Consider the following 25,642-nt stretch of genomic DNA (forward strand, 5'->3'; position numbering starts at 1 on the left):
CAAAATAGGCTGGGTCATGAAGGGGTACTGATGTGCCCCAGAGGCTGTGGGATACTCGGTACCGGGTCGGTCGTCTTAAAGGGATGTGTCACAGTGGTCGTGGCCTTGTCCGTGGCCTCAGGCGGTCATGTAAAAGGGGTAGAATTGAATGGGGATAAAAGTTTATGTAGTGATTCGTGATGCCAGTTGTAGTGTTCAACTGTAGTATAGCCGACACTACAGATGATCCCTGGGGGAGTAGATGGTGATGGCAGTGGAGATGTTTATCCCCCTCCAACCAGGGCTGACCCCCAGAGATTGTGATGGAAGTAGAAGGCACGGAGTAATAAGGCAGGAGACAAGGGAAGTCACTTTACCATTTACTGTAGTTCAGGTGCAGTTGAGAGGAGATATTACAACTCTCACCAGGTTACAGTCTGCTGTACAGAATGGGAGTTATCCTTCTCTGTGCTGTAACTCGGTGTATGCTTCCTGCATTCTAATCCCTTCTGGGACCGAGGCTTCCCCAAGTCTAGAACTTTCCACTATAGCCACTACTCACTGTGTTTTCCTCCGCTGGCAACTTGCAGCTTGACTCCTGTGTGAAGCTCGAGTTCCTTCTTGCACAATCCTTCACTGATCCTAGTTTGCAGCAGTCTTCCCAGGGAAAACACTTTGCTGTTGGTTGTATAAACTCATACAGTCTCTCAGTTTACCACCCTGCTCTGAAAGCATGGATGGCCTAGGGGCTGACTCCCTGATGCTTCTTAGCTTTTCACCTGGAGGGAGCAGATGGCATGGCTTCCAAGAGCGTTTTCCATCTTTCCTCCACCTTCTTCTTCTCAGAACAACAACTCTACTCCTCCCCCTCCAAGTTAGGGTATGTCTGCAAAGCTCTAAGCTTCAGACAAGTAAGGGAGTGAGGTAAATTGTGTGTGTGTGTTGTGGTCTCTAGCAGAGAAAGCATAACTCCCATTGCTCACAATACACATACAAAGCAGTACATATTAAAACCCTTTTGTGGCGACAAAGACACAGGGCGCCACAGTACTTTTACCCTTTTGCAATTACTTTGCTCCCTGCACTTTTTGTGTTTTTTTTTGTTCTTCTTTCAACATACACTAAGGTAAAGCTTATTTTTAATTAAGTGTATTTATTCTTCAAAAATGCAGAAACCATCCTAAGTGACAAATACTTTTCACAAACACAGTAGGGGATTTGTATTTCTTTTGTATCAAAATCTACTGCATAGACGTATTGGAATCAAAATCAGAATTTTTAATGTTACGATCAAAGCAAAACAAAGCAAAACTGATGTATTGTGTTAAGTCCAGTGTAGGCCAGATGCATGACACAAGCACTATTTCTTTGGAGTTCTTTGAATCTCTGGGTCATGCATCAGTCGCAAATTTCCTTCAAAGGTCATTTTTAGGTATGACATAGCACATCAGTCTGAGTGTTTTTTAATTTTCTTTTTTAGCTATGTTATCATGTGCTATTATTGTTGTTTCTGCTGTTTATAATGTTAAGTATTTGAATATATGCATGGAGTATTACCATTTAATTTCACAGTGCATGTTTTCATTATTCCCTTTAAAAAATGCTGAATTCACTTAAAGAAGCCTTACACCTAATCATGTGCATATCTGTATGTAGTGTAGTGAGAATATGTCTAATACGGTCTTTTCCGGGATTCAGCGCCGTTCCGCACCTCTTCTAAGTCACATGATGGCAATTCAGACTCTCTAAATCACACTGTTCTTTACGTGACCCAGATGAGGCTTAGTCTAAGTGCACACTTCCGGAATTCCATGCCGCGGGAAATACGCGAGAAATCTGCATTTGTAATTCCTGTGTATTTCCCCCGACAAAAAAAAATAGCCTTTTGCAAGTGTAATTAGCTTGTAGAATACTAGCGTTTTCCAAGCGACCTGTAGTATCGCTTGGAGAACTGATTGACAAGTTGGTCACACTCGTCAAACATAGTGTTTGACGAGTGTGACCAACTTTTTACTATTGAGGCTGCCTATGCGGCAATAAAAAGATATGAAGTTTAAAATAATAAAAAAATAAAAAATCGTGTTATTCTCAACTTCTGGCGGCCCACGCAGCGTCCCCAGACCTCAGCGATGCTCCCGGAAAGTCCTGTTCCTAGTGATGCCTTGCGACAATGACCTTTGATGACGTAGAGGTCACGCCAAACCGTAGCGGTCTCGCGAGATTGCTACGTCACCAAAGGTCATTGTCGCAAGGCATCGCTGGGAACAGGACTTGCCGGGAGCATCGCTGAGGCCTGGAGATGCAGCGTGGGACGCCGTAAGGTGAGAATATCACATTTTTTTATTTTAATTCTTTTTTTAACAGGCATATGGTACCCAGAGCCTGGAGGAGAATCTCTTCTCCTCCAGACCGTGGGTAGCATCCGCACATTTTCCTCTTACTTTGCACATGGTGGGCATAGCCACATGCGGAAAGTAAGCGGAACAATGCATTCCTATGTGTGCGGAATTCCCGCGATTCCGCAAAAAGAATGAACATGCTGCATATTTTTCTGCGATGCGATTCCATCAAGGAAAAATACGCAGCATTAGCACAGCATTGCGGAATCCCATAGGATTGCATGGGATGCTTTTTTTTGCGTTTTCGCACATTAAAAAAATGCTGCGAAAATGCAAAAAAAGCTACGTGTGCACACAGCCTTACACTGTAAAAGAGACTTCTGGCTAACGCATAAACCATAAATGGAGCCAAATAGTCTGAAGAGTGGTGGCGTCACTCAGAAGAGGAGCAGAATAGCACTGGATATAGGAGAAAATGGCAGTAGGCAAGCATAATAAATGGAATCTGTCAGCAGGTATTTGCTATTTAATCTAAGAGTAGTATAATGTAAGATAGCCTGATTACAATGATGTGCCACTTATTAGAATGTTTGCAGTAGTTCCAATTCAATCAGTGTTTTATCATCAGGAGAATTTCCCTGCCTGACTAGGTCTCACATGCACAGCAGTCAGACTAATCTGTGTAACCACCCCCCCACCACTGATTGGCAGCTTGCTGACAATATACAGTAAACACAGAAAGTTTCCAATCAGTGGTGAGGGCGGGGTATACACAGATCAATATTATGACCACTGCTACCTCTACAGCAGATAAAACAGGGATTCTATCAGAACTACACCAAGCAGTCCAGTAGTGAATACATCCCTGGAATCAGACTTTCTTGCCCTATATTGTGCCGTTTCCAAATACTTAGTAAAAACCTGCTGACAGATTTCCTTTAAGACTGACACTAGACATATACATATGTTTAGGGGAAGTAAAGTTCAAGTCCATGGCAGGGTTCTTTTTTAACAGTGAGTTTTTCGCTGGAATCTTTCCTACTAAAGACGCACTCCTCCCATCAAAATTTGTATCCTGTTAACATATTAAAATTATCATATTATAAAGCACTGTGTACTTACATTTGCTCATTTTACCTTTCTATCCATCTAATTCTTTTCTTTTCCATTAGGTCTATGACATCACATGATTATAAACTGACTAACTGAATGCTTCTAAGCTCTATGTAGAAACAGGAGGTCAATTTTCCCTCTATGAGTCATGAATCACTGCAAAAGTCCCTGGCAAGGGCAGGAGGGGAAGAGCTGGGTCAGGAATTGAAGATGGGAGTGAGAAACGAGCAATAAGAGACTTCCTGCTTCTATGTACAGCAGAGAAAAGAGAAGAATTATCTGGGTAGAAGGGCAAAATGAGCAATTGTAAGTACACAGTGCTATATAACATGACGATTGAATTGCATCATCCAGCACAGCATCAGGAGGGATTGATCCTCGTGCTTTTGGATCTTGGTGTTATAATTGGCTAATTAACAGCAGGCCAACCGTGCGCTAAGTAACTTTTTGTCATTGTTGTCACCAATATACTAAGAGGATAAAAATTTTGATGGTAGTAGTGCTTTTTAACCCCTTAACAACCGCCAATACGCCTTTTAGCGGCAGCAGTTAAGGATACTTATTCCTCAGGGCTGCTTTTTAAGAGCGCTGAGAAATAAGGTTATAGCACCCCCCAGCATTGGAATTTTTCCGGGGTCTCAGCTACCGGGGGGTACCTAAGACCCCGGAGATCATGATTCGGGTCAGTTTTTATCGACTCCAGCATTGTGATCACCAGCAACCGCACAAAAGGTCTGATTTCCTATTTATTTCTCTCTCCTCTGATGTGATCTAGCATCAGAGGAGATGTCCCTCTGTCCCTCCGGCTGTGTCCCAAGGCCCTCGGCGTCTTCTTCCTGGAAAAAAATGTCAGGCGCATGCTCAGTGCGCCCGCCGAGATCTGCCGGTCGGCACCCTGCAACAATAGGAAATTTCTTGTATTGATTCATAATGATCACTGTGATAGACCCTATCACAGTGATCAAAATAAAAAATATTAAATCAAACCCCCCCTTATCACCCCCTAAGTTAGGTAAAAATAATAAAATATTTTTTTCATTTTTCCATTAGGGTTAGGGTTGGGGTTAAAGTTGGGGTTATAGCTAGGGTTAGGGTTGGGGCTAGGGTTATGGTTGTGGCTGTAGTTGTGGTTATATCTAGGGTTAGGGTTGGGCTAGAGTTAGGGTTATGGTAGGAGTTATTGTTGAGGTTATAGCTAGGGTTAGAGTTGGGCTAGGGTTGGGGCTGGGGTTAGGGTTGGGGCTCGGGTTAGGGTTAGGATTGTGGTTATAGTTGAGGTTATAGCTAGAGTTAGGGTTGGACTAGGATTAGGGTTATGGTTGGGGTTATAGTTGGGGTTATAGCTAGGGTTAGAGTTGGAGCTAGGGTTAGGGTTGTGTTGGTATTTGTGTTGTGGTGTAGGGATTAGGTTGGTGTTGGGGTTAAGGTTATGATTAAGGTTATGGATAGGGTTGGGATTAGGGTTAGGGGTGTGTTGGGGTTAGGGTTGGGGTTAGGGCTGTCTTAGGGTTGGAGATAGAATTGAGGGGTTGCCACTGTTTAGGTATATCAGGGGGTCTCCAAATGCGACATGGCTCTCGCCACTGATTCCTGCCAATTTTGGTATCAAAAAGTCAAATGGTGCTCCCTCCCTTGTGAGTCCTGCCATGTGCCCAAACAGTGGATTTCCCCCACATACAGAGTGTCAGCGTACTCTGGAGAAATTGCACAACAAATTTTTGTGGTCCATTTTCTCCTGATACCCTTGTAAAAATAAAAAGTTTGGGTCCAAATTTTTTGTGAATAAAGTAAAATGTTCATTTTTTCCTTCCACATTGCTTTAGTTCTCATGAAGCACATGAAGGGTTATTAAACTTCTTAAATATGATTTTGCGCACCTTGAGGGGTGCAGTTTTTATAATGGTGTCAATTTTGGGCATTTTCTGTCATGTTGACCTTCCAAACTCACTTCAATTGTGATGTGGTCCCTAAAAAAATGTTTTTGAAAATTTTGTTGGAAAAATGAGAAATCACTGGTCATATTTTAACCGTTATAACATCCTACCAGAAAAAATTACTTTTCCAAAAATGTGATGATGTAAAGTAGACCTGTGGGAAATGTTATTAATTAACTATTTTGAGCGATATGACTCTCTGATTTAAGGGTACAAAAATGAAAAGTTTGAAAATTGCAAAATTTTCTAAATTTTTGCCAAATTTCCATTTTTTTCATAAATAAACGCAAGTTATATCAAAGAAATTTTACCACTAACATGAAGTACAATATGTCACAAAAAAAACATTCTCAGAATCAGCGGGATCCATTGAAGCGTTCCAGAGTTACAACCTCATAGTGTGATAGTGGTTAGAATGGTAAAAATTGGCTTAGTCATTAAGTACCAAATTGGCTCTGTCACTAAGGGGTTAAAGAGTATTGCAGTTTTCAGAATACTAAGCACAGTGACCTGATGGCACATAATGTGCCTCTTTATGACATTGAATTACACAGATGCATCTAGTGGAGAATGTTTTCATAGTGTGATGTCCAATGCTGCATGCCACAGTTTATCTCAGCAATTCATTAGGGGAGAAGCCTCCTTATACCTGGATATTAAATTGAGTGCATACAATGGTACTGTACATGTATCTCCCCATAGTAATGTGAGAGTGCTGTATCATGGCTTCAGACAAGTCATAGGTAATTCAATAAACCTGTGTGAATGAGGTCATTTTTTGAAAGTCAACTCAGTATTTTAAGTGTTAAAGTAGTAAAGTAGGTTTCAATCTAAATCCCATGTACGCTACATGCGTAATCTATTATATTGTATCTATAAATTGACAATGATGGAAAATAGCTGAGGGATGTAAAGAAAGACTCTTTCCACAGAACAAACGAGTGGTCTGTATTGTGGGGAACTGATAGAAAAGCTCCATCCATTTAGGTAAACTGCTGTCAGGTGCGGACGAGATACCATAGTGCAGTGAAGTCTTTATGTATGCACTGCATGCCTTACTGCAGAACCAATTGTAAGTTTCTGCTCCCCCCACCCATTAAGTAAAGGTTTACCACAAACTGGGAAAATGGATGCTTCAGAATTGGAATAAAAAAAGGGTAACTCAAACATGGCAATTACCTCATTCCATGCAGATTGTGACCTGCTCTTGTCTGTAAGAACGAATTAGTAATTGCATGTATAATCTGGGAGGCCAAGCGCCTGCAATGTGGTTCATTATCATCAACACTGTGCATGCTGCTGTGATGAAGCACCAATTAAGGCTATTTGCATAGGAGAAGCCAAATTATGGGGACATAGGCCATATTTGTAGCTATTCCATGCAGAAAACCTTTAATCAGTGTCTTGCAGCAGGGATGGAGGACAGTTCTTACAGATAAAAGCGTAATTCGCTGTTGTTTATTGGGAGGTGGAATGTAAGTATTATTCCTTCCAGGCTGTAGGATTTTTGTATGTTTCCATTGTTATGTGCCGTGCTTTGTTTACTATTTGTATGTTTCTATTGTTATATGTTGTGATTTGTGCTTACTGTTTGTGTGTTTCTATTGTTATATGCCGTGCTTTGTTTACTATTTGTATGTTTCTATTGTTATATGTTGTGATTTGTGTTTACTGTTTGTGTGTTTCTATTGTTATATGCTGTGCTTTGTTTATTGTTTGTGTGTTTCTATTGTTATATGTTGTGATCTGTTTACTATTTGTATGTTTCTATTGTTATATGTTGTGATTTGTGTTTACTGTTTGTGTGTTTCCATTGTTATATGCTGTGCTTTGTTTATTGTTTGTGTGTTTCTATTGTAATAAGTTGTGATCTGTTTAAACTGTGTTTTTATTGTTAGAAGTTGTGATTTGTTTACTCTTTGTATGTTTCTATTGTTATAAGTTGTGATTTGTATACTCTTTGTATGTTTCCATTGTTATATGTTAGGATCTGTTTACTGTTTGTGTGTTTCTATTGTTATATGTTGTGATCTGTTTACTGTTTGTGTGTTTCTATTGTAATAAGTTGTGATCTGTTTAAACTGTGTTTCTATTGTTATAAGTTGCGATTTGTTTACTCTTTGTATGTTTCTATTGTTATATGTTAGGATCTGTTTACTGTTTGTGTGTTTTTATTGTTATATGTTGCGATTTGTTTTCTGTTTGTGTGTTTCTATTGTTATATGTTGCGATTTGTTTACTGTTTTATCTATTTATTTTTTATTAGCCTTTAGTTATATCTGTTGTTACATTATCCCATAGAGAATTGTTCTGCCTCCATGGTGACATCTTAGATTGATGCGTTTCGCATTGCATGGTGTTTTATCAAGCTGTTATTGAATCATAAGAACATGGCTCATTAATGGAATCTGTAGACTATACTTAATAGGGGATTCCAGCCTTCCTGTGCAGGGGACTGTAAGGAATGGACTATCTCTCTGATGTTTAGGAAAGGGAGGTGATGAATTGGAAAATAGATTGCCGGTACTCCTTCTTCTCCATTAGAAGAGGGTCTGTTATATTAAAGAATCCTGTGACCTGAGGCAACAATACTGGCATTTCAAGAAAATCTAGTGGCCGACGTGGAAAGTGGAATTTATTAAGAAATCGTGTGGAGCCCCACCTGTCCCCAGACTAATTCTGTAATCCCTGTGCTGCGAAGACATAGCTGTGTAGCTGCTGTAGGTAGAACACTAGAGGGATTTACTTTAACCTCTTAAGTACTAAACCGTTGCATTGTGTAAAAGATCAATGTGGCGCAATCGATGCATTCACTAGCATCCTTCCAGCAGTGAAACGGTAGACAGAAGGAGGAAGAACTTGGGATCTCCCCATTACAACGTCAGCAATGAGACTCCTGTTGTGTTAAAAAAAAAAAAAAGGCTTCATCGTGATCTATACATAGTGCATAATATATTACCGTTCATTTCTGTGCATTTTACAGTTGGAGCTAGACCTAATGGCACGTTTTATAGCTGGGGGTACCTTAAACATGCAGTATTAGATTTGCTAAGATTCTATTTTGCAAGAGATCAAATGTCAGCTTGCTGTCTGCTGTCAGTAAACCTATCCAATTGATTCAAGGCTCAATACCCTGGCAGCTCATTTGTTATGCAGAATACACTTGAATACACATTTCATTTGTCTTCTCTCTGAGCTGTGTGACCTGGGCAAGAGACAAAAAGCCTGCTTTATTACCGGAGGGGTGGGGATCCACAACATCCTCCTAGAACAGTGGGCGAATATATGCCCCGTATTGTTGTTATGAGCAACGGGGAAGACTTTCACCCCTTCGAAACCGTGTTAACCATGTATAATCTTGTACTAGCTGCCCATTTCAGCTCCCGAATGACTTCCAGGTCAGAAATGAAGGGCATGCCTGGTTTTATATATATATGTATTTAGATTTTTTTTCCCTCTGCCTTTGCATTCTGGATATGGAGACGTTAAAAGATGAACAAGGAGCCATACATATTGCTAATGCAAAGTGCTGCGGAATATGTTGGCGCTATAGAAATAAAATTATTATTATTGCAGACAGACCTAGATGATCTTGTCGAAAGGTCATATTTAGTTTTTCAAGTTCACATTATTCCAGCAGTGTCTCTCTCTGCAATTGGTGGTTCCAGGCCAGAACCCAAGGGTTCTCCAAAATGTAAGAGCACTAGCAGTATATCTGTAGGAGACATGTTTGAGTAGATACAGGTATACAGACAGTCCCATCTCTATGTGTTGTGATGGGTTGATTTTCTATGGATTCCTATGTTTCATCTCTTCTGCTCTCCCTGTAATGTGGGATGTGCTGTGAATTCTGCCTCTTGTTTTGTTGCAGTGCAGAATAGCGAAGCATCATAACGCAGGCTGACAAGGGGGAAGGCTGTGTGACTACTGCATCTGGAAACTGGGTCTCTGCAGATGTTTCATGATGTACCAGCTCTACCTAGCTCCTGCTTTTTTATTCCTTACCACCAGGCAACGTCACACCTCTTGAGGACGCCAGACCATTTTTTTTCTCTCTTTCCTTTCTTTTTTTTCTTTTGCTGAGCTTAGCATCTTCCATCTATCACATTATACATTTGAACAGAGGTTTTTAAAGAAAGGGAACCTGCCAGACCAATCCTAGCCGTTCACTTCAAGAAGAATGAGCTCCTCTTACCAAGGAAATCCCCCATTTTAGCAACAGCTAATTTTATTTTCTGGGGGGATTCTTAGGATCATTAAATGTATAGGATGCCAGAAAACCTGTTTTTCTTCATTGTATTCCCTGGAGAACGGATTCTACCTAGTCTGGTTACTAAGAAACCTGGAGGATTGTTTCTCAAGGTAATGTCTTGTGTCACGGCTTTCGCTGCTTCTAAAATAAATGACACCAGGTTTTGATCTTTTTCCATATTTTTAGTTATTATGTTGCATGTTGTAACATTTTGGAGTGTGCTTTACCCTTTTTATATATTTTTTTTATTATATAAAGATATATGTATAGCCTATAAAATCTTCTGTTATTCTATTCTATTCTTCTATTATTCTGAGTCACATTATGTAATTTGCAACATAGAAAAAAATCCTTGACGATGATGGATGATGGGATATTAATAATCTACGTATTGCTATGGCATAAAGTATTAGTGTGCCATATATGTCGTCTGTTTTAATTAATAGGTTATTAAGTGCATACATATATATTTATGCTTTGTGACCTTTCATTACTGATCGGGCAGACACCGATTTTGAGATGAATATCCGTATAGAATAAATATATGTTGTATCCATACAGGAAGCGTTTTACACTGGCCTTGTAATGTATATTACTTAAGATGCTCCTGGGATGCATTGAGTGCAATTGGAGAGCAATAATACCCTGCCCTGAAATACTGCAATTTTGATGCTGTAATGTAAGAGGCATACCTTAAATCTATATAATGCTACTGGGAAATGTCCATTGATCGTTGGAGCATTCTGGATATTCTCCTTGATAGTTTTTTTTTAAGTTTATAGGTAAGGGATACAGTATGTAGAAGTCATCGCTGCAGAGATATGGAAATAGGTTATCATTGTTTTAACTATTATCTCCTCTTTTTTTAGGTTAGAGGTCATATGCCTCTCATTTTCCGAAAGCCTTTCCTATCCTGAGTGCGTATATCCACAGTGCTTCATTGTGGTCACATTTCAACAGCCAACCAGAAGAACTAGGTTGTGCACTAATTTGGACTAACTATGACAGTTGCCACTGGAGATCCCACAGATGAAGCATCTGCTTTGCCAGGTCACCCACAGGACAGTTATGACCCTGATCCTGATCATGAATGTTGTGAGAGAGTTGTCATTAACATTTCTGGCCTTCGTTTTGAAACTCAACTCAAAACCTTATCCCAATTTCCTGAGACGTTGTTAGGGGATCCTAAAAAGAGAATGAGATACTTTGATCCTTTGAGGAATGAATATTTCTTTGATAGAAACAGACCAAGTTTTGATGCCATCTTATATTATTACCAGTCTGGGGGCAGATTAAGGAGACCTGTGAATGTGCCCTTGGACATCTTCTCGGAGGAAATTCGGTTCTATGAACTTGGGGAAGAAGCTATGGAGATCTTTAGGGAGGATGAAGGATTTATTAAGGAAGAGGAACGCCCTTTGCCAGACAATGAGTTTCAGAAGCAAGTATGGCTTCTTTTTGAATATCCTGAAAGCTCTGGCCCCGCTAGGATTATTGCAATTATATCAGTTATGGTGATATTAATCTCCATTGTGAGCTTTTGCCTTGAAACTTTGCCTGTTTTTAGGGATGAAAATGAGGACATGCATGGGAGTGCTGTAAATTACAATCCATATTCTAACAGCACAGGCCGATACCAACAGTCAAATACCTTCACAGATCCATTCTTCATTGTTGAAACACTTTGCATCATATGGTTCTCGTTCGAATTTTTGGTGCGTTTTTTCGCCTGTCCAAGCAAAGCTGGATTTTTTACCAACATTATGAACATCATTGACATAGTAGCTATCATTCCTTATTTTATAACGCTAGGGACAGAACTAGCAGAAAAAACTGAAGATGGGCAACAGGGTCAACAAGCAATGTCTTTAGCAATTCTTAGAGTAATAAGACTGGTAAGAGTATTTAGGATCTTCAAACTTTCCCGACATTCCAAGGGCCTTCAAATTTTGGGTCAAACGCTTAAAGCAAGTATGAGGGAACTAGGTCTTCTAATATTTTTCCTTTTCATTGGTGTTATTCTTTTCTCCAGTGCTGTGTATTTTGCAGAGGCTGATGAGAGAGAATCTCAGTTTCCCAGCATCCCAGATGCCTTCTGGTGGGCTGTGGTTTCCATGACAACAGTAGGATATGGAGACATGGTCCCTACAACAATAGGTGGCAAAATAGTAGGCTCCCTCTGTGCAATTGCAGGCGTGTTAACCATTGCCTTACCAGTTCCTGTAATAGTGTCCAACTTCAATTACTTCTATCACAGAGAGACAGAGGGTGAGGAGCAAGCACAATATTTGCAAGTGACCAGCTGTCCAAAGATCCCTTCTTCCCCTGACCTTCAAAAAAGCAGAAGTGCCTCCACGCTAAGTAAATCTGATTACATGGAGATCCAAGAAGGAGTTAATCATAGCAATGAAGATTTTAGGGAGCAGAATTTAAAAACTGCAAATTGCACCTTAGGAAATACGAACTATGTAAATATAACCAAAATGCTGACTGATGTTTGACAGGTCTGCTTCTTGCAAGTGTACGGAGCAGCTGCAGAATTTGTGTAATGCAATAATCTGCTAGGTAATATTTTTTCAAGATGTGTCAATTCTGCATGGAAAGCAATAGTTGTGTAAGTGATGTTTTATTGCATCTGCAACAAATACTAATTCACGGAAACATCTATTGTCAACACTCGTAGGCCAGACTAACCTGGTAGTATTCTTGACTAGGGAATATTTCAATTACAGTGTGTCAGTATGCTTCACTTTATATACTATGGGCATCTAAGCCAGCATAGTATGTAGAGCTGAAAGAACTCAACTATACAACCTCTAGCAACACATATGCGTCACATAGCTCCGTGACACCTTAACATTATGAAGAACACTTTTCACAAGAGGTTCTGCAGCCAAAACTGACTTGACTGCCATGGAGACTTTACCGGTATCACTTATATTTATTGCATTGCGAAGGAGCAAAAGCAGCTCCTATTAATTACACTTAAAAGATGGCGGTCTCCAAAGAAATGTACTTCACAATGAATTCAAGGATACTATATTACCTTGTGGCCCAATATTAGCCAACTCTATGGGATGTGCACCACATATCCGGTAGAGACGTAAACTATACTTGCACTTAAATGACCAATGCACATATGTACAGCGCTACATTTCATGCTTTAATAATTAAATAGCTGATTTAAAAAAAAAAATGGCCTTCCATATTTTAATGAGGAACATATATTTTTGTGTTAAGGTTCTATTACTTGTATATCAAAGCTTCGATATTTGGATTTTTATTTTTGAAAAACTGTAGAAAAAAAACAAACGGCTTTACTGCACTGCAGTGTGTCTCTGCTGGGATGTATAACACAATGCTAACAGGATCTTAATGTGTACTATGATCTGCAGACCACTGAGGAAGAAATATGGCACCATGGTCTACTGCTTCTTAGTTAGGAGAATGACCTCATTAGAGGGCAGTGGCTTGGATGGATGGATCAATGTTACCGAGAAGCCCTCTCCCTTCAAGGGAACTTGACGCACGGGGTGCAAAGGTTAAATATGATCAGATTTGCTTGGGACTGCAATAAGACCATGTTTAGGGTAACCCACGTATATAATTCCAACTATATGTAAATGACCTGCATGCATATGTTAATAGTCGTTCTTTACTGCGTCTAACAATCTTGTTAGACGGTAGTTCTCTATAAAGTGGAGAAGATCCTCTTGAATATGTTCCTACTTCATGCCTGCACATGGAGAGCCCTGGTTTAACACTTTGCTACATATCAGGTATTATAGAGGTATACAGTACCTTGCAAGCTAAAGTGTACCAGGCCTCCACTGGTGTGAAAGTTTCAGGTGTCGTGTTAGAAAATCTAGTATTCTATCACACTACTATACTCTTGACTACATTCCATTTATAAATTAGTAACTGTGAAGAAAAAAAGCAAATAATGCATGGATAATTATTGCATGCACACACTATCTATATGCATATAATATATATATTTCAACACACGCAGACACCACACATGATAGACATTCAGTACATACACATGTCCATCTTAGCTGGAACTATTATGCTATAGTTTTACCACTGTTTCTACTTATTTATTCTTGAACTACAGTGCATCGTTATAAAAACTTCCTTATAGGAATACAAAACTCAGAATCAGGAAAAGGGACACGCTGATTGTACATTTTCTCTAGAGGTTCAACGTATAAAGTCAAATACGCTTGCACCAAGGATTGTACATACATTTCAGGGAAACTTTGTTACACTTGAAAGTATATCTGTTGTATTGTTCTAGTGGTATGAAAACGGTAGGATAAAGGATACGCGGAAAAACAACATCATGGTGATTAAAAATATTACAAAATATCATTTGATTGGCCATAGGCACAAATGGCACCCAAAGCTTTGCAATATATATATGTTCGTGCGTGAGTGTGTAAGCATGTGCATGGGGATAATTGTTTCCATAGGTAGAAGAAATGAGGAATACGTGTATGTATATATATATATATATATATATATATGTGTGTGTGTATCCTTAGATATAATATATATATATACACTCACGTGTGTTCATATGTGTGTATTTATATATATATACAGTATATATATATATATACTAATATATATGCATATCTATACATATATAAAGATATATATATATATATTTATATACATACACGTTATTTTTGAGTGTATCTGGAAAAATACACAAATATGCACTCCTAACTTGGCACAGTCCTTTGGGAAATATGAGCTATGTATATATAAAAGGTTAATTTTAATGATATATTTTCCACTAAAAAATGTAATTCATTTCTTGAGATTAAATATATTATATAATATACTGTAAGTATTCGTGTATAACTGATACACACATATCTCTATATGCACAGAGGATCTATTCTTCAGATGCAAATCTAGCCAAGCATATATAAGACATTGCTAAATCTATATATACTGGTGCAATGGAAACGATATCATTTGCTTGTGACATTTGTGCTGTTTATTTCTTTTTTGTGAAAGCAAACAAGAATAGATTTTTCCCGTTTTTTTTAGACAAAAAAAGGCATGTTTGAACGCAGGTCTATGCTGATTTCAGACAGATATAATTTGGATGCATTTAAGTTTCCTTATTAAGGCTGAATTCATTCCATTTTATCAACTGTAACAGTTAAAATGGAATCTATCACCAGGTTTTTGCTGTGTAGTTGGAGAGCAGACTGATTTAGACACAGAGACCCTGATTCCACTGATTTGATACCCTCTATTTTTCAAAATCCCTGTTTTCTCTACTGCAGATGTAGTAGTTCTCTGAATGCTGAGCTCTGTATAACCCCACCCAAACGACTGATTGGCTGCTTTCAGTGTACACTGTCCATTGGCAGATGGCTGCAAATCAGTGGTGGGGGCGGGGTTATACAGAGCAGGAAGACTACATGGCATGAGACAACTAGTCCTTGAGTGATACATTTCTGCTGATATAACACTGATTTTATTGAAACTATAACAAGCAGTCAAGTAAGTGATACATCACTGGAATCGGGGTCCTTGTCCATACATTTAGCTGTTTTCAGATTACATATCAAAACCTGCTGACTGATTCCCTTTTAAACCGTGGGAGGTCTGGGTATCGTCAGCATAATATGGTCACTGTACCCAGTGTATGTTACAGTTATTAGAAACAGACCTTTTACATTATTCAAAGGCATTAAATGGTCTACGTATGTGATGTTTCAACATGGTATTCTATGTGACAAAATAGGATTGGCTTCTGCTTTTGGCATGTGGCATATGGCAGCTCCTCTGTGGACAATAAAAAACAACTATAGAGCAAGGTATTACGTAATTGATCCAAAAGATGAATCATTGCTTCTAGTGACCTAACTAGCTGAATTCAGTAAAAGTATCTACAAAGACGAGATCTGCCAAATCTATTGTTTGTAGGGGATGCTAAAGAAAATGAGCTTATAGTGCCCATGGCATTGTCTACGATTTCCCCCGTGCCTGTAATGGACTGTACTTGCATCAAAAGACTGGGCCGACTGGGGGTTCTTCCGACCTGAACCAATTTTTTTTATATGCCTGTGACGCAGTTAGCTCAGATCAGGAGACCCGGCAGTCGGTCAGTTCTTCCAATCCAAGTATGGTCCTTGTTTCACGGATATGTGACGGTCTAAGACTGAGACAGCATCAGAGTGCTTACATTGGGCCTCATTAATGCTGTGTATCAGTTAAAGCTGACGCAGATCTATGGCAACGTTGCATTAGCATATGTGTAGAAAACATATTTTACAATACATCAAAGATGATTATGTAAATTCTTGTTAGAAGAGCTATTTTCTGCCAGCTTGCATGTGCCTATCCATGAGGGCTTACCTACTGCTTTCATTTTTTTTTCAGTTAATGAAAACACAGAAAAACCTTAAATATCAGTTTTTTACTTTTATACTTATATTATAACTTTACCAAATAAATGTTATTCTCTGCCTAATGAAAAGTTCTATGTTTCCAATATACTTTTCATATCAATTCTTTAGAGGTTTCAAGATCTCTGCTTACTGTCATTAAATAGAAATCTTCACTGTTTACTCCCAGGGAACTAAAATCCGTTTCGATCATGTCATGGACACACAAGTCACTCATGAAAGCTTAAAGGGGTTGTACAGCCTCAGATACAAGATTGCAGTCACTCTACGTGACTTCAAACTTGTGATTTCTGACATTTCGTGCACTCGCATTGTGAGGATTCTCCGGTGCCAGCGCCGGGATCGGGCGGTCATGTGACCATGAGTATGCGACTTACGGTACATACTTTCGGCCACATTCCGACTAGACTGTCAGGCCTCACTTAATACGCTTACATTTAGCCAGGCCACGCTCATCTAGTTGGCACTTGACTGCATATATGCAAATCAAATACTTGTGGTCACGCGCCTGGTGACATATCAAGCAAACTTAATTTTGACATAAATCATAAACCAGATACCTATTAACTATTTTATCTATGTAAAAAAGTAACTGTCCCAATGTAAAACAAAACTGTGTGCGTATTGTCTTAGAAGCCTGGTAAAGCGGGGGGAACCAGAGTTTTTTGAGAAGTCGTATGTCAAGATCTTTGCACCATATTCATTTATAGGGACATCAGATGGCAGCATTTTGATTAGTAGGGCCAAATTATGCAAGAATTGCAAATCTTTGCATTAAACTTTTTCACTCTTTATGCTCCACTAGTGTTTTTGGCTTACACATGATGCCACCATTGATATGACTACCTGTAAGCACTATAAATTTTGACATATAACTTGGATTACTAGGGAGTGCTGCTGTAGTGGAGAAATACCAAGAAACCTCCTTTCATTTGCCTTTGAAATTATTGGTACCTGCTTACTTAAGCCCCCCCCACAATCTTGTTTGTATGGCATACACCAAGATACGAATATCTCTGTAAGGGCTGAGTCAGATGGTCGTATAACTCATGGGAGAATCAAATCGCACTGCACAGACGGGCCGGCACCTCTCCTGACCTGAGCAAGACAGCATGATGGATTACAATGCAGCTGTCAAGCTCAGGTCAGGAGAGCCGACAGCCAGTGCGAGTTTTACAGTGCAATTCTCGCACGAGAAATACAGCAGTCTGTGTCTGCCCAATGGCTATGTGCGCACGTTTTGGATTTGCTTGCGGAAATTTCTGTGCGGTTTTTGCATCTCTTGGCAGAAAACGCAGTGGAAATTCCGCACATTTTTTGTGAGGAATTCATGCGTTTTTGATGCGGATTGACATGCAAATTTGGATGTGGAATTGTTTGTGGACTTGTTAGCTAAATAAAGATATTTTATTTAAAAAAAATTGTCCAAACTCCATTGTTGATGTGCTTCAACCAAGGTGGGCTCTATTACAGATTCTCCGCCTACACACTCTTCCTCCTTCTGACATCATGTCCTTTAATAAATCTGCTGTGTTTTTGGCACCAAATCCGCATGAAATCCGCGCAAAACCCGCAGTAAAGCCGCAAACCTTTTTACACCTGCATTTTTGCTGCAGATTTGAGTGACTCAATGGAAGTCATTGGGTGAAAAACGCTGCAAAAAGAATTGACATGCTGCGGAAAATAAAACACTGCGAGTAAGGATGGAATTTTCCGCATAATGTGCACAACAATTCTGGATTGTCATTGATTAACCTTGCTTTAGTAATCCTTTGCATTTTGGTGCATTTCCGTGTAGCAAAAAATCATTGCGGAAACGCAACAAATCCGCATCGTGTGCACATAGCCAAAGGGAGTAAATTTGACTTTTGCTGCTACCAATACTTGAAGCAGTTTAAAAGCTGCAGCTGCTTGAACAACAGCAGTTTTCCAATTTTCAAAAATGGAAGGCAGTTTTCGGTCAGTTTATCTTGGTGAGCATTTCTTAACCAGACATTGTGTCTGTAAAAATTGTGATTTCAGCCTTGTCTGATTGCTTAGACTATGTTTGCAGTCAGTGTTTCCTGAAAAAACCATGCAGTGAATTAGCGTATCATGCATTGCAGTAACATTCCAATGAAAAACATGGATCTCACAAATGTTTCATTTCTTTATTCTCTAGACATGAGGAAAAACAAGTAATTCAGCACAAGAGGTGCAGAAGAATGTCGACAACCATTTTGCATTGTATAATGCTTAGCTCTGGCAATCACGGGTTAGAGAAATTCTTATGCAACTCAAAAAGTCCATTTCCATTTATTCTGGACTTCCTGCCCTTCTGTTTATTTATATTCCGAATGTCTAGAGAATAAAGCATTGAAACGTTGGTGAGTGCCACTTCTTCCTTTGGAATGCTATATTCTGAGCTGTTTACTTTGAAGTATGAGCAACTCCGATATCAATGAAGTTCGCTCTCTTATGCTGAACTGGGAGTAAACAGTAGAGCAGTGCCATTCCTTAATTGTTGACATTTTTTTAAGCTTATTCTAATGGGAAAATGTCAGGTCCCCTCTGCCTCCAGAACCACCAGGAGTTGTGGCTTCATATGTAATTACCCTGCCTAACAGTCCCTGTAGTACATTACACACATAAACAGATCTTCGGAAAAATGAGGGCTTTGACTAATTGCCAGTTAGTGTTCACTGACTAGTTGTCCCACTTAGCATGTCATCACACCCCTGTGGGCATGATAACATGACTTACAAGTGCTGGCGTCATCACTACCGCTTTACATACCTCAAGCACTGTGCATGATTGGAATTCTTCACTTCCGATCATGCGCAATGCACCTCTCTAAAGCCGCAACGCGTACACCTGGTTTCAGTGGAAAAATGCAGCGAGGAAAAGATGCCATGAGCATGCGAGAGGTATGTATAATACTTGTGATGACGCCTTCGCTTGTAAGTCATGTTATCAAGCCCTCAGGGGCATGTTAACATGCTAAATGGGAGGAATAGTCTGGGGGACACTATCGCACCATTGACTTGTCAAAGGCCTCATTTACGTATCATAAAGGGACTTTAGAGACACTTTTTTGAAAGATCTGTTTATGTGTGTATTGTACTACAGGGACTGTTTGGCAGGGTACTTACATATGCAAACACAAGTGGTGGTGGTTTTGGTGGCACGGGGGCCCTGGCAGGTTCCCTTTAATTAACACTAATATTCTCAATACATAACTTTTATTCGTTTTCAGCACCTTTAATGTAGAATTCATTAATTGAAAGTGAATTGCATTTGCTTGGAATTTGCCAAAATTCTTGACTACAGGCAAATGCAAAATTTGGGTAATTCACTTAGCATGAATCCAACTAACTGATGACTAGCTGGACACCATTTTGCTAGATTTTGAGGGCTGGCAAGGAATGAAAAAATGAATAAACCCTTAGATTTACCTCCCCATACCTTTCCCTGTGCCACCACCACTCCTCACCACTTTCTCAATCATCTGATTGGCTACCTTACCTTCATTACCCTCCGGGTCTACTGGTTGGTGATGCTGCTACTAAATATGCTCTGAACTGTCATGTTAGGAGCAAGAAATGTCAATGACATGCATAGCACCTGAAGTTGCAACATGAGGCATGGTGCACATTATTGACGTGTGTTGCTCTCCACATCATAGCGTGAAGCCTTGTCAGGAGTGGTGGGATTTACCAGTAGACCTGGAGATAGAAAAGGTAAGAAGTTGAGAAGATTGTAGGAATTGTAAGGGAGCTGTGCAGATATGGAGAGAACTAAGGAGAGATAAAAATAAAGGTTTATTAATTTTCTTTTCCCCATCCTGGCAGATTACATTTGCACCAAATTTATTCTATGCAAACTAAATCTCCTCTCTTGGAATGATTGAATCTGCCCAGATCAAATTATAAGAGATTAAAATGTTTTATTAATAAGATGAGGTACTGTCTAATTAAAAGCCTGACGGAATGTTGAAAACGTCAAATTCTACCTGTATGCCATGGTCATACAGGATCTATAAGCAGAATATGTCATGAACAGTGCATGTATTCTGCTCATGCTCCTGAAGAAGTTTGGTGAGCAGGAATTTAAAATAATCTAAAGGGTTTTAGATTTCGACTTTTTGTAAAAGTTGCAATTCTCATCGCATTGTATTAGAGGAAGTGGCGGTTTAAAACTGAGAAGTCACTTTAATTAATGGTGCCTTTCTAAAATGCAACCACTCAATTTTATATCTCAATAGCTTGCTGGAATTTTTTGGGAAAAAAGTGATGTCTTCAAAAATGGCAGCATTACTAGGCAGGTATAGGAGCTGTTAAAAATAATTATTTATATTATGTATGTTAAATATAAACAGGACAATTCATATTCATGTTTTTCATTACATCCATGGCAATATTTTGTACAGTTAAACATACAGCATAGCAAAAATGTCATTACATAACAAGTGTAATTTTCCCCCCCTTTTTCTGTGTGTAACCCTATGCTATTCTGCTAAATTCATTTGGTTTAGGTATATTTGTATTAGCTTTCCAGTGGGACTGTGTTTCGAAATTCTATAATCATCCTTGAGGATAAATGAAAAAAAAAAATGATGTAGTAAAAAAAAATATTTTATTCTGCATTTCCTCCAAAAATAACAGAGTTATGTTGCCAGCTAATACTAATCAGAAGTTAGAAATTATTGAATCTTTTGACATTTGGATTCCCCAAGTTCAGAAAATGTTTTTAAAAATATAATTTGCGTTAAATAAATTCACCTCAAATCATAGGTATTTCAATTGCCCTGAAAAGATGTGTATGACACTCTGAAGGCACCTAGGATTGTATCAAAAATGGATTTTAACCCAGTAGTAATTAACAGCCTATTTAATAACACAGTGAGCTGACAAACTTTTCATGCTTTTTAAAATAAAAAAGTCCAAAAATTATCCCAACAATCATTTGTGATCAGGTAGACTCTTCTGTACAGAAATCTTACTCAAACTGTAAGGCCGGGATCACACATGCGAAGAATACGGCCGAGGCTTGTATCATAATACCCGGCACTGCCACCGGCACTCGGGAGCAGAGCGTGCGCCTCCATGTATTGCTATGCGGCCGCACGCTCCGATCCGAGTGCCGGCGGCAGTGCCGGGTATTAACATGCGAGACTCGGCCTTATTCCTTGCATGTGTGATCCCGGCCTTAAAGTTAACATCATTTAGCTGTGATTGAAACTAGTGTTGTGACATATAGTTCATAACTTTCTTCTTTCTCACCACTAATTTGTTTGCCTGAGGTAAAGTAGGCAAATTATGGCCTTCCTTTGGTAGTGCTACTGCCTGGTGTGGCGCTTGTATTGCTTCTAGCAGCTCCCACATTCTTAGATGCGGTATGTTTTTTTTTTTCTTTTACACTAGTGTCCATTGCAATTTTTTTAGCGTACATTTTGTTGAAACACTGTAATTAAATGTTGACAATCTTTTCAACCCTTATTCAACTTTTCTGAAAGGATGTAGCAAGAAATGTAAGTAGGAACATACATGCACATAAAGCAATATTTGGCAGCTGGCCGCGGTATAGGTGTAGCATGTAGTTTTGTCAGATTGCATCAGTAAAACAGGTGTGCAAAAACAGACATTCGCAGTCAAATGACCACATTGTTTTTCAATTTTTTTTTTTAACAAAGTTCAACCCGATTTCCAAAAATGCCAAAATAATAAATACTAGATAGATTGAAAACTAAAAAGCTATCATCTGAAACCAGGCACTGTATTGGTGTAGTGTGTACGGATTAAAAATTTGACTAGTAAAACAAATATGCAAAATCTCTGGTTTTTAGTGAACTTTCTTTTATATTTTTTACAAAACTATTATTCCCCACCATTGCAAAAATAATTTCACAAGAAATTTAAGAACTCAGTGACAAGCAAGCACGCCGTCTGACACTGATTTCAGATTTTTTACTCTGTAAAAACTATTGTGAAGTCTTGCTTCTGCTTTCTACTGCATTAAGAACATAGAAAAAACGTGTAATTGTAAAGAAATTGTGTTCGACACTAGGGCCGGGGTCTGACTTGCGAGAAACTCGGACGAGTTTCGCACATTAATACCTGGCACTGCCGCTGGCACTCAGATCAGAGCGTTCAGCTGCATGTATTTCTATGCAACTGTACGCACCAGACCCGAGTGCCGGTGGCAGTGCCAGGTATTGACGTGCAGAACGAACAAGTCAGACCCTGGCCTAGTGCTGTTAATACCTCTCCTATCTCTCTTCACCCTTTTCCCTCTCAAAAATACAGGGGTATTATTCCTTGATTGCTACCTTCATCTTCTTCAGTGCTGCAGTTAGGGTCCTGTCACACACAGCAATCTCGCTAGCGAGATCGCTGATTTTGTGACACATCAGCGATCTCGCCAGCGAGATCGCTGTGTGTGATGGGGATCAATGACCGCCCCCCTGCCGGTTATCGCTGATCGTGCTCGAGCTGCCTGCGCCGTTTTTCCATCGCTGGTCTCCCGCTGCCCAGCACACATTGCTGCGTGTGGCATAGCAGTGAGAGATCAGCGATCAGCGATGCTGGACGCTGGTTTCTAATGTAAATGTCGGGTATCCAGGAGCCGCGGCTCCTGTATACGCACTGTTTACCTTGGAAACCGGCATACACGCTGGTTTCCAAGGTAAACAGCGGGTATCCAGGAGTCGCGCGGCTCCTAGATACCCGATGTTTACCTTGGAAACCAGTGTCCAGCGTCGCTGGTCCTGATCGCTGGGGCTGTCTATGTGACAGCTCACAAGCGATCAGCCTAACGATGTCCCAGTGATCCCATCCATGTCGGATCGTTGGTGGGATCGCTAGGACATCGTTATGTGTGACGGGGGCTTTATGCAACATGGTACACTGTTGCGTATTTGTCTAATGTTTTGGGATTTCAATGCCTATCTCTATTGCTGACCTGTGATGCATTCTCACTATTCCAAAATGCAATATTCTCCAATGCATAAAATGGCAGTAGGCATTTTTTCTACTTTACACGTGAATCAAATGGCATATTGCGCAAATTCGCTGTGACCACAAAATCAACTCAAACTCAATTCACATCAATTCGATCATCTCTATCAATAGCATATGTTTTACCATCTAATATTAATCAGGGAAAGCTGTGAAACAACCTATATGTGAACTATTAAAGTCATTGTCACCCAGGGTCTGTCTTCCCATGTAGGAGACAAGAGTAAACTATGGAACTGAATAACGAAAATGAATATTTCCTGAATTTTTATTAAACTATTGTAAATATATATTGTGTGAGCTATTTGGGGTTGGAAAAAAAAGGATAACTTTTTTTTTTCAACAACAGCTCTACTCTTGCAAAGGACTGTGTCTAATGTGGCTGCGCAAGCCAATTAACTAGAATTGGCCTGAGCTGCAATACCAGACACAGCCCACTGAGAAGAGTGGTGCTGTTTCTGAAAATAATGTTAATCCCTTCCATGAGAAAAAAAAATCCACTGTAATTCTAAATGAAAGTCACTGCGCAAGGCTTTTGCTTAGTTTCCTTACTAAATACAGCCCTGCCTATAAGCAGAACATAAGTATTTGCTTCAATGAATTGTGTATTCTTTTATTCTTCTTTATTACAATGTAAAGATGTTTTCTTGCTAGACATTCTAGAATAACAGGATGAAATGTAGATGTTTATATTTTATAGTCATATACAGCACATGTACAAGCACATACATACATACATGTTTTTAAACACAATACTTTTACTCTTACATACACTATGTAAGATTTATTTACACCATATTGGTCCATTTTAAGTAAGTATAAATTATGTAATTAATAGATGACAATGATAATGTATTCTATTGATGCTTGTGTATAAAATGCTCAGTTTGATCAATGACCTGTGTTGTTTTGTAATATTCATTTATTGCTGCATCATCCAAGCTTATTTAGCAATTGCGTGGGCTTTTAATGCCAGAAAAACTGGTTAAATCACACAAAAAAAGTAAAAATCTACACTTCCCTATGGCTTTTTTTTTCAGAATTATATTTCAAAAGTCTTTTTATTTTGTTAGGATGTTAAAAAGGTTAAAACATAGCAGCAATTTTTACAAGGAACGATACAAATTCTATTTTTTTATTGACCAGTTCAGTCTTGAAGCGATCTTGAAGAGCCAATATACAGTATTTGAAAACATCTAAAAGTAAAACCATTTTAAATATTGCATCCCTTTAATGATTCAAGATGATTGTTAAATCTCTATATGTTTCTCAGGAGTTAATGTAATGTAAAAATTACATTTTAAAACTAGAATATTCCTTTAACTCCCAATTTATTATTGACACAAGGGTTAAGAAGGAAAAATGGACCCCACAATTTTTTATGCAGTTTTGCCAAATATGGCAACATCCCATATGTGGTCAAAAACTAATGTTTGGACACATGACAGAGCTCAGAGGGGAAGAATCTTTATTTGATTTATGGAGAGCAAATTTGACTGAAATAGATTGGGAACAACATGTCACATACATTCGCAGAGCCCCAGAGGTGCCAAAACAGCAGAAATCCATCACGAGTGACAACATTTTGGAAGCTAGACCACTCAAAGAACTTATCTAGGGGTGTGGTGAGCATTTTGAACCCACAGGTGCTTCAAAGAATGTTATAACATTTGGATGTGAAAACAAAAAAGTCAATTTTTTTCACTAAAATGTTGTTTCAGCCCCAAATTTGTCATTTTCAGAAGGGATAATAGTAGAAAATGGACCCCATAATTTGTTAAACAATTTCTTCTGATCATGATGATACCTCATGTTGTCAGAAACTACTGTTTGGTTACATGGCAGAGAAACTATAAGACACTATTTGATTTTTGGAGCACAAGTTTGGGTGCAATAGATTGTGAATGCCATGTCGCATTTTCAGAGCTCAAAAGGTGCCAAAAAAGCAGAACTTCAACCTCCCTCATGTGACCTCATTTGGAAGACTACCCAATCTAGGGGTGTGTTGATCATTTATAACCCACAGGCGCATCACAGAATATGAAAAGATTGGGTTGTGAAAGCTAAAAATTGTGGGTTTTTTTTCACTAAAATGTTGCTTTAGCCTGAAATTTTAATTTTCCCAAGTGGGTAATAGGAGAAATGGACCCCGCAATTTGTGTTAAGCTATTTCTACCAATTTCTGCTTCAGCACTGCTATGTATAGCAAAAATCACGATCTTCTATGAATGCCAGTCACTGAAGGAATATGATGACAGGCACGGGGTCTTCAGCAGAGCCCCAGATGTCATGACAACCAATTGGCGTACCGAGATCATGTGATGATGTGCAGATTGGCGGGATCAATGATGCACTTCCTGTCTGTGTGGATTAAATGCCTCTGTTAGTGACTGACAGCGGCATTTAATTGGTTAACTGCCACGGGTGGGTCTGAGAGGTACTTCATGGCTGATTACATCAGCCATCAAGTTCGGGAAAAGATGCTGGTTTATACACATCTTTCGTACGTTATTGATCATAAATGGAATTAAAACACAATTAAAAAGGCTTAGTGTGGGGAGTAGCAGGAATAAAATGAAAAGCGAAAACCTCGTCA

At 39.1% G+C, this 25,642-nt stretch overlaps 1 protein-coding gene across 1 annotated transcript; it reads left to right on the forward strand.

Moving 5' to 3' along the window:
- Window positions 1-9,243: 9,243 nt before the first annotated feature.
- On the forward strand, window positions 9,244-23,944 carry LOC141099071 (potassium voltage-gated channel subfamily A member 2). The gene is made up of 2 exons (XM_073587116.1): window positions 9,244-9,727; window positions 10,487-23,944. The coding sequence occupies exon 2, from the start codon at window positions 10,619-10,621 to the stop codon at window positions 12,116-12,118; it is 1,500 nt and encodes a 499-aa protein (XP_073443217.1). The 5' UTR covers window positions 9,244-9,727; window positions 10,487-10,618; the 3' UTR covers window positions 12,119-23,944.
- The last annotated feature ends 1,698 nt before the right edge of the window (window positions 23,945-25,642 follow it).

The sequence above is a fragment of the Dendrobates tinctorius genome, unplaced genomic scaffold (assembly GCF_039654945.1).
Source record: "Dendrobates tinctorius isolate UK_male_01 unplaced genomic scaffold, ASM3965494v1 ptg000098l, whole genome shotgun sequence".
NCBI lineage: Eukaryota > Metazoa > Chordata > Amphibia > Anura > Dendrobatidae > Dendrobates > Dendrobates tinctorius.

Coding starts and splice junctions, on each gene's coding strand:
- LOC141099071 (XM_073587116.1), top strand. CDS start 10,619: ATGACAGTTGCCACTGGAGATCCCACAGATGAAGCATCTGCTTTGCCA.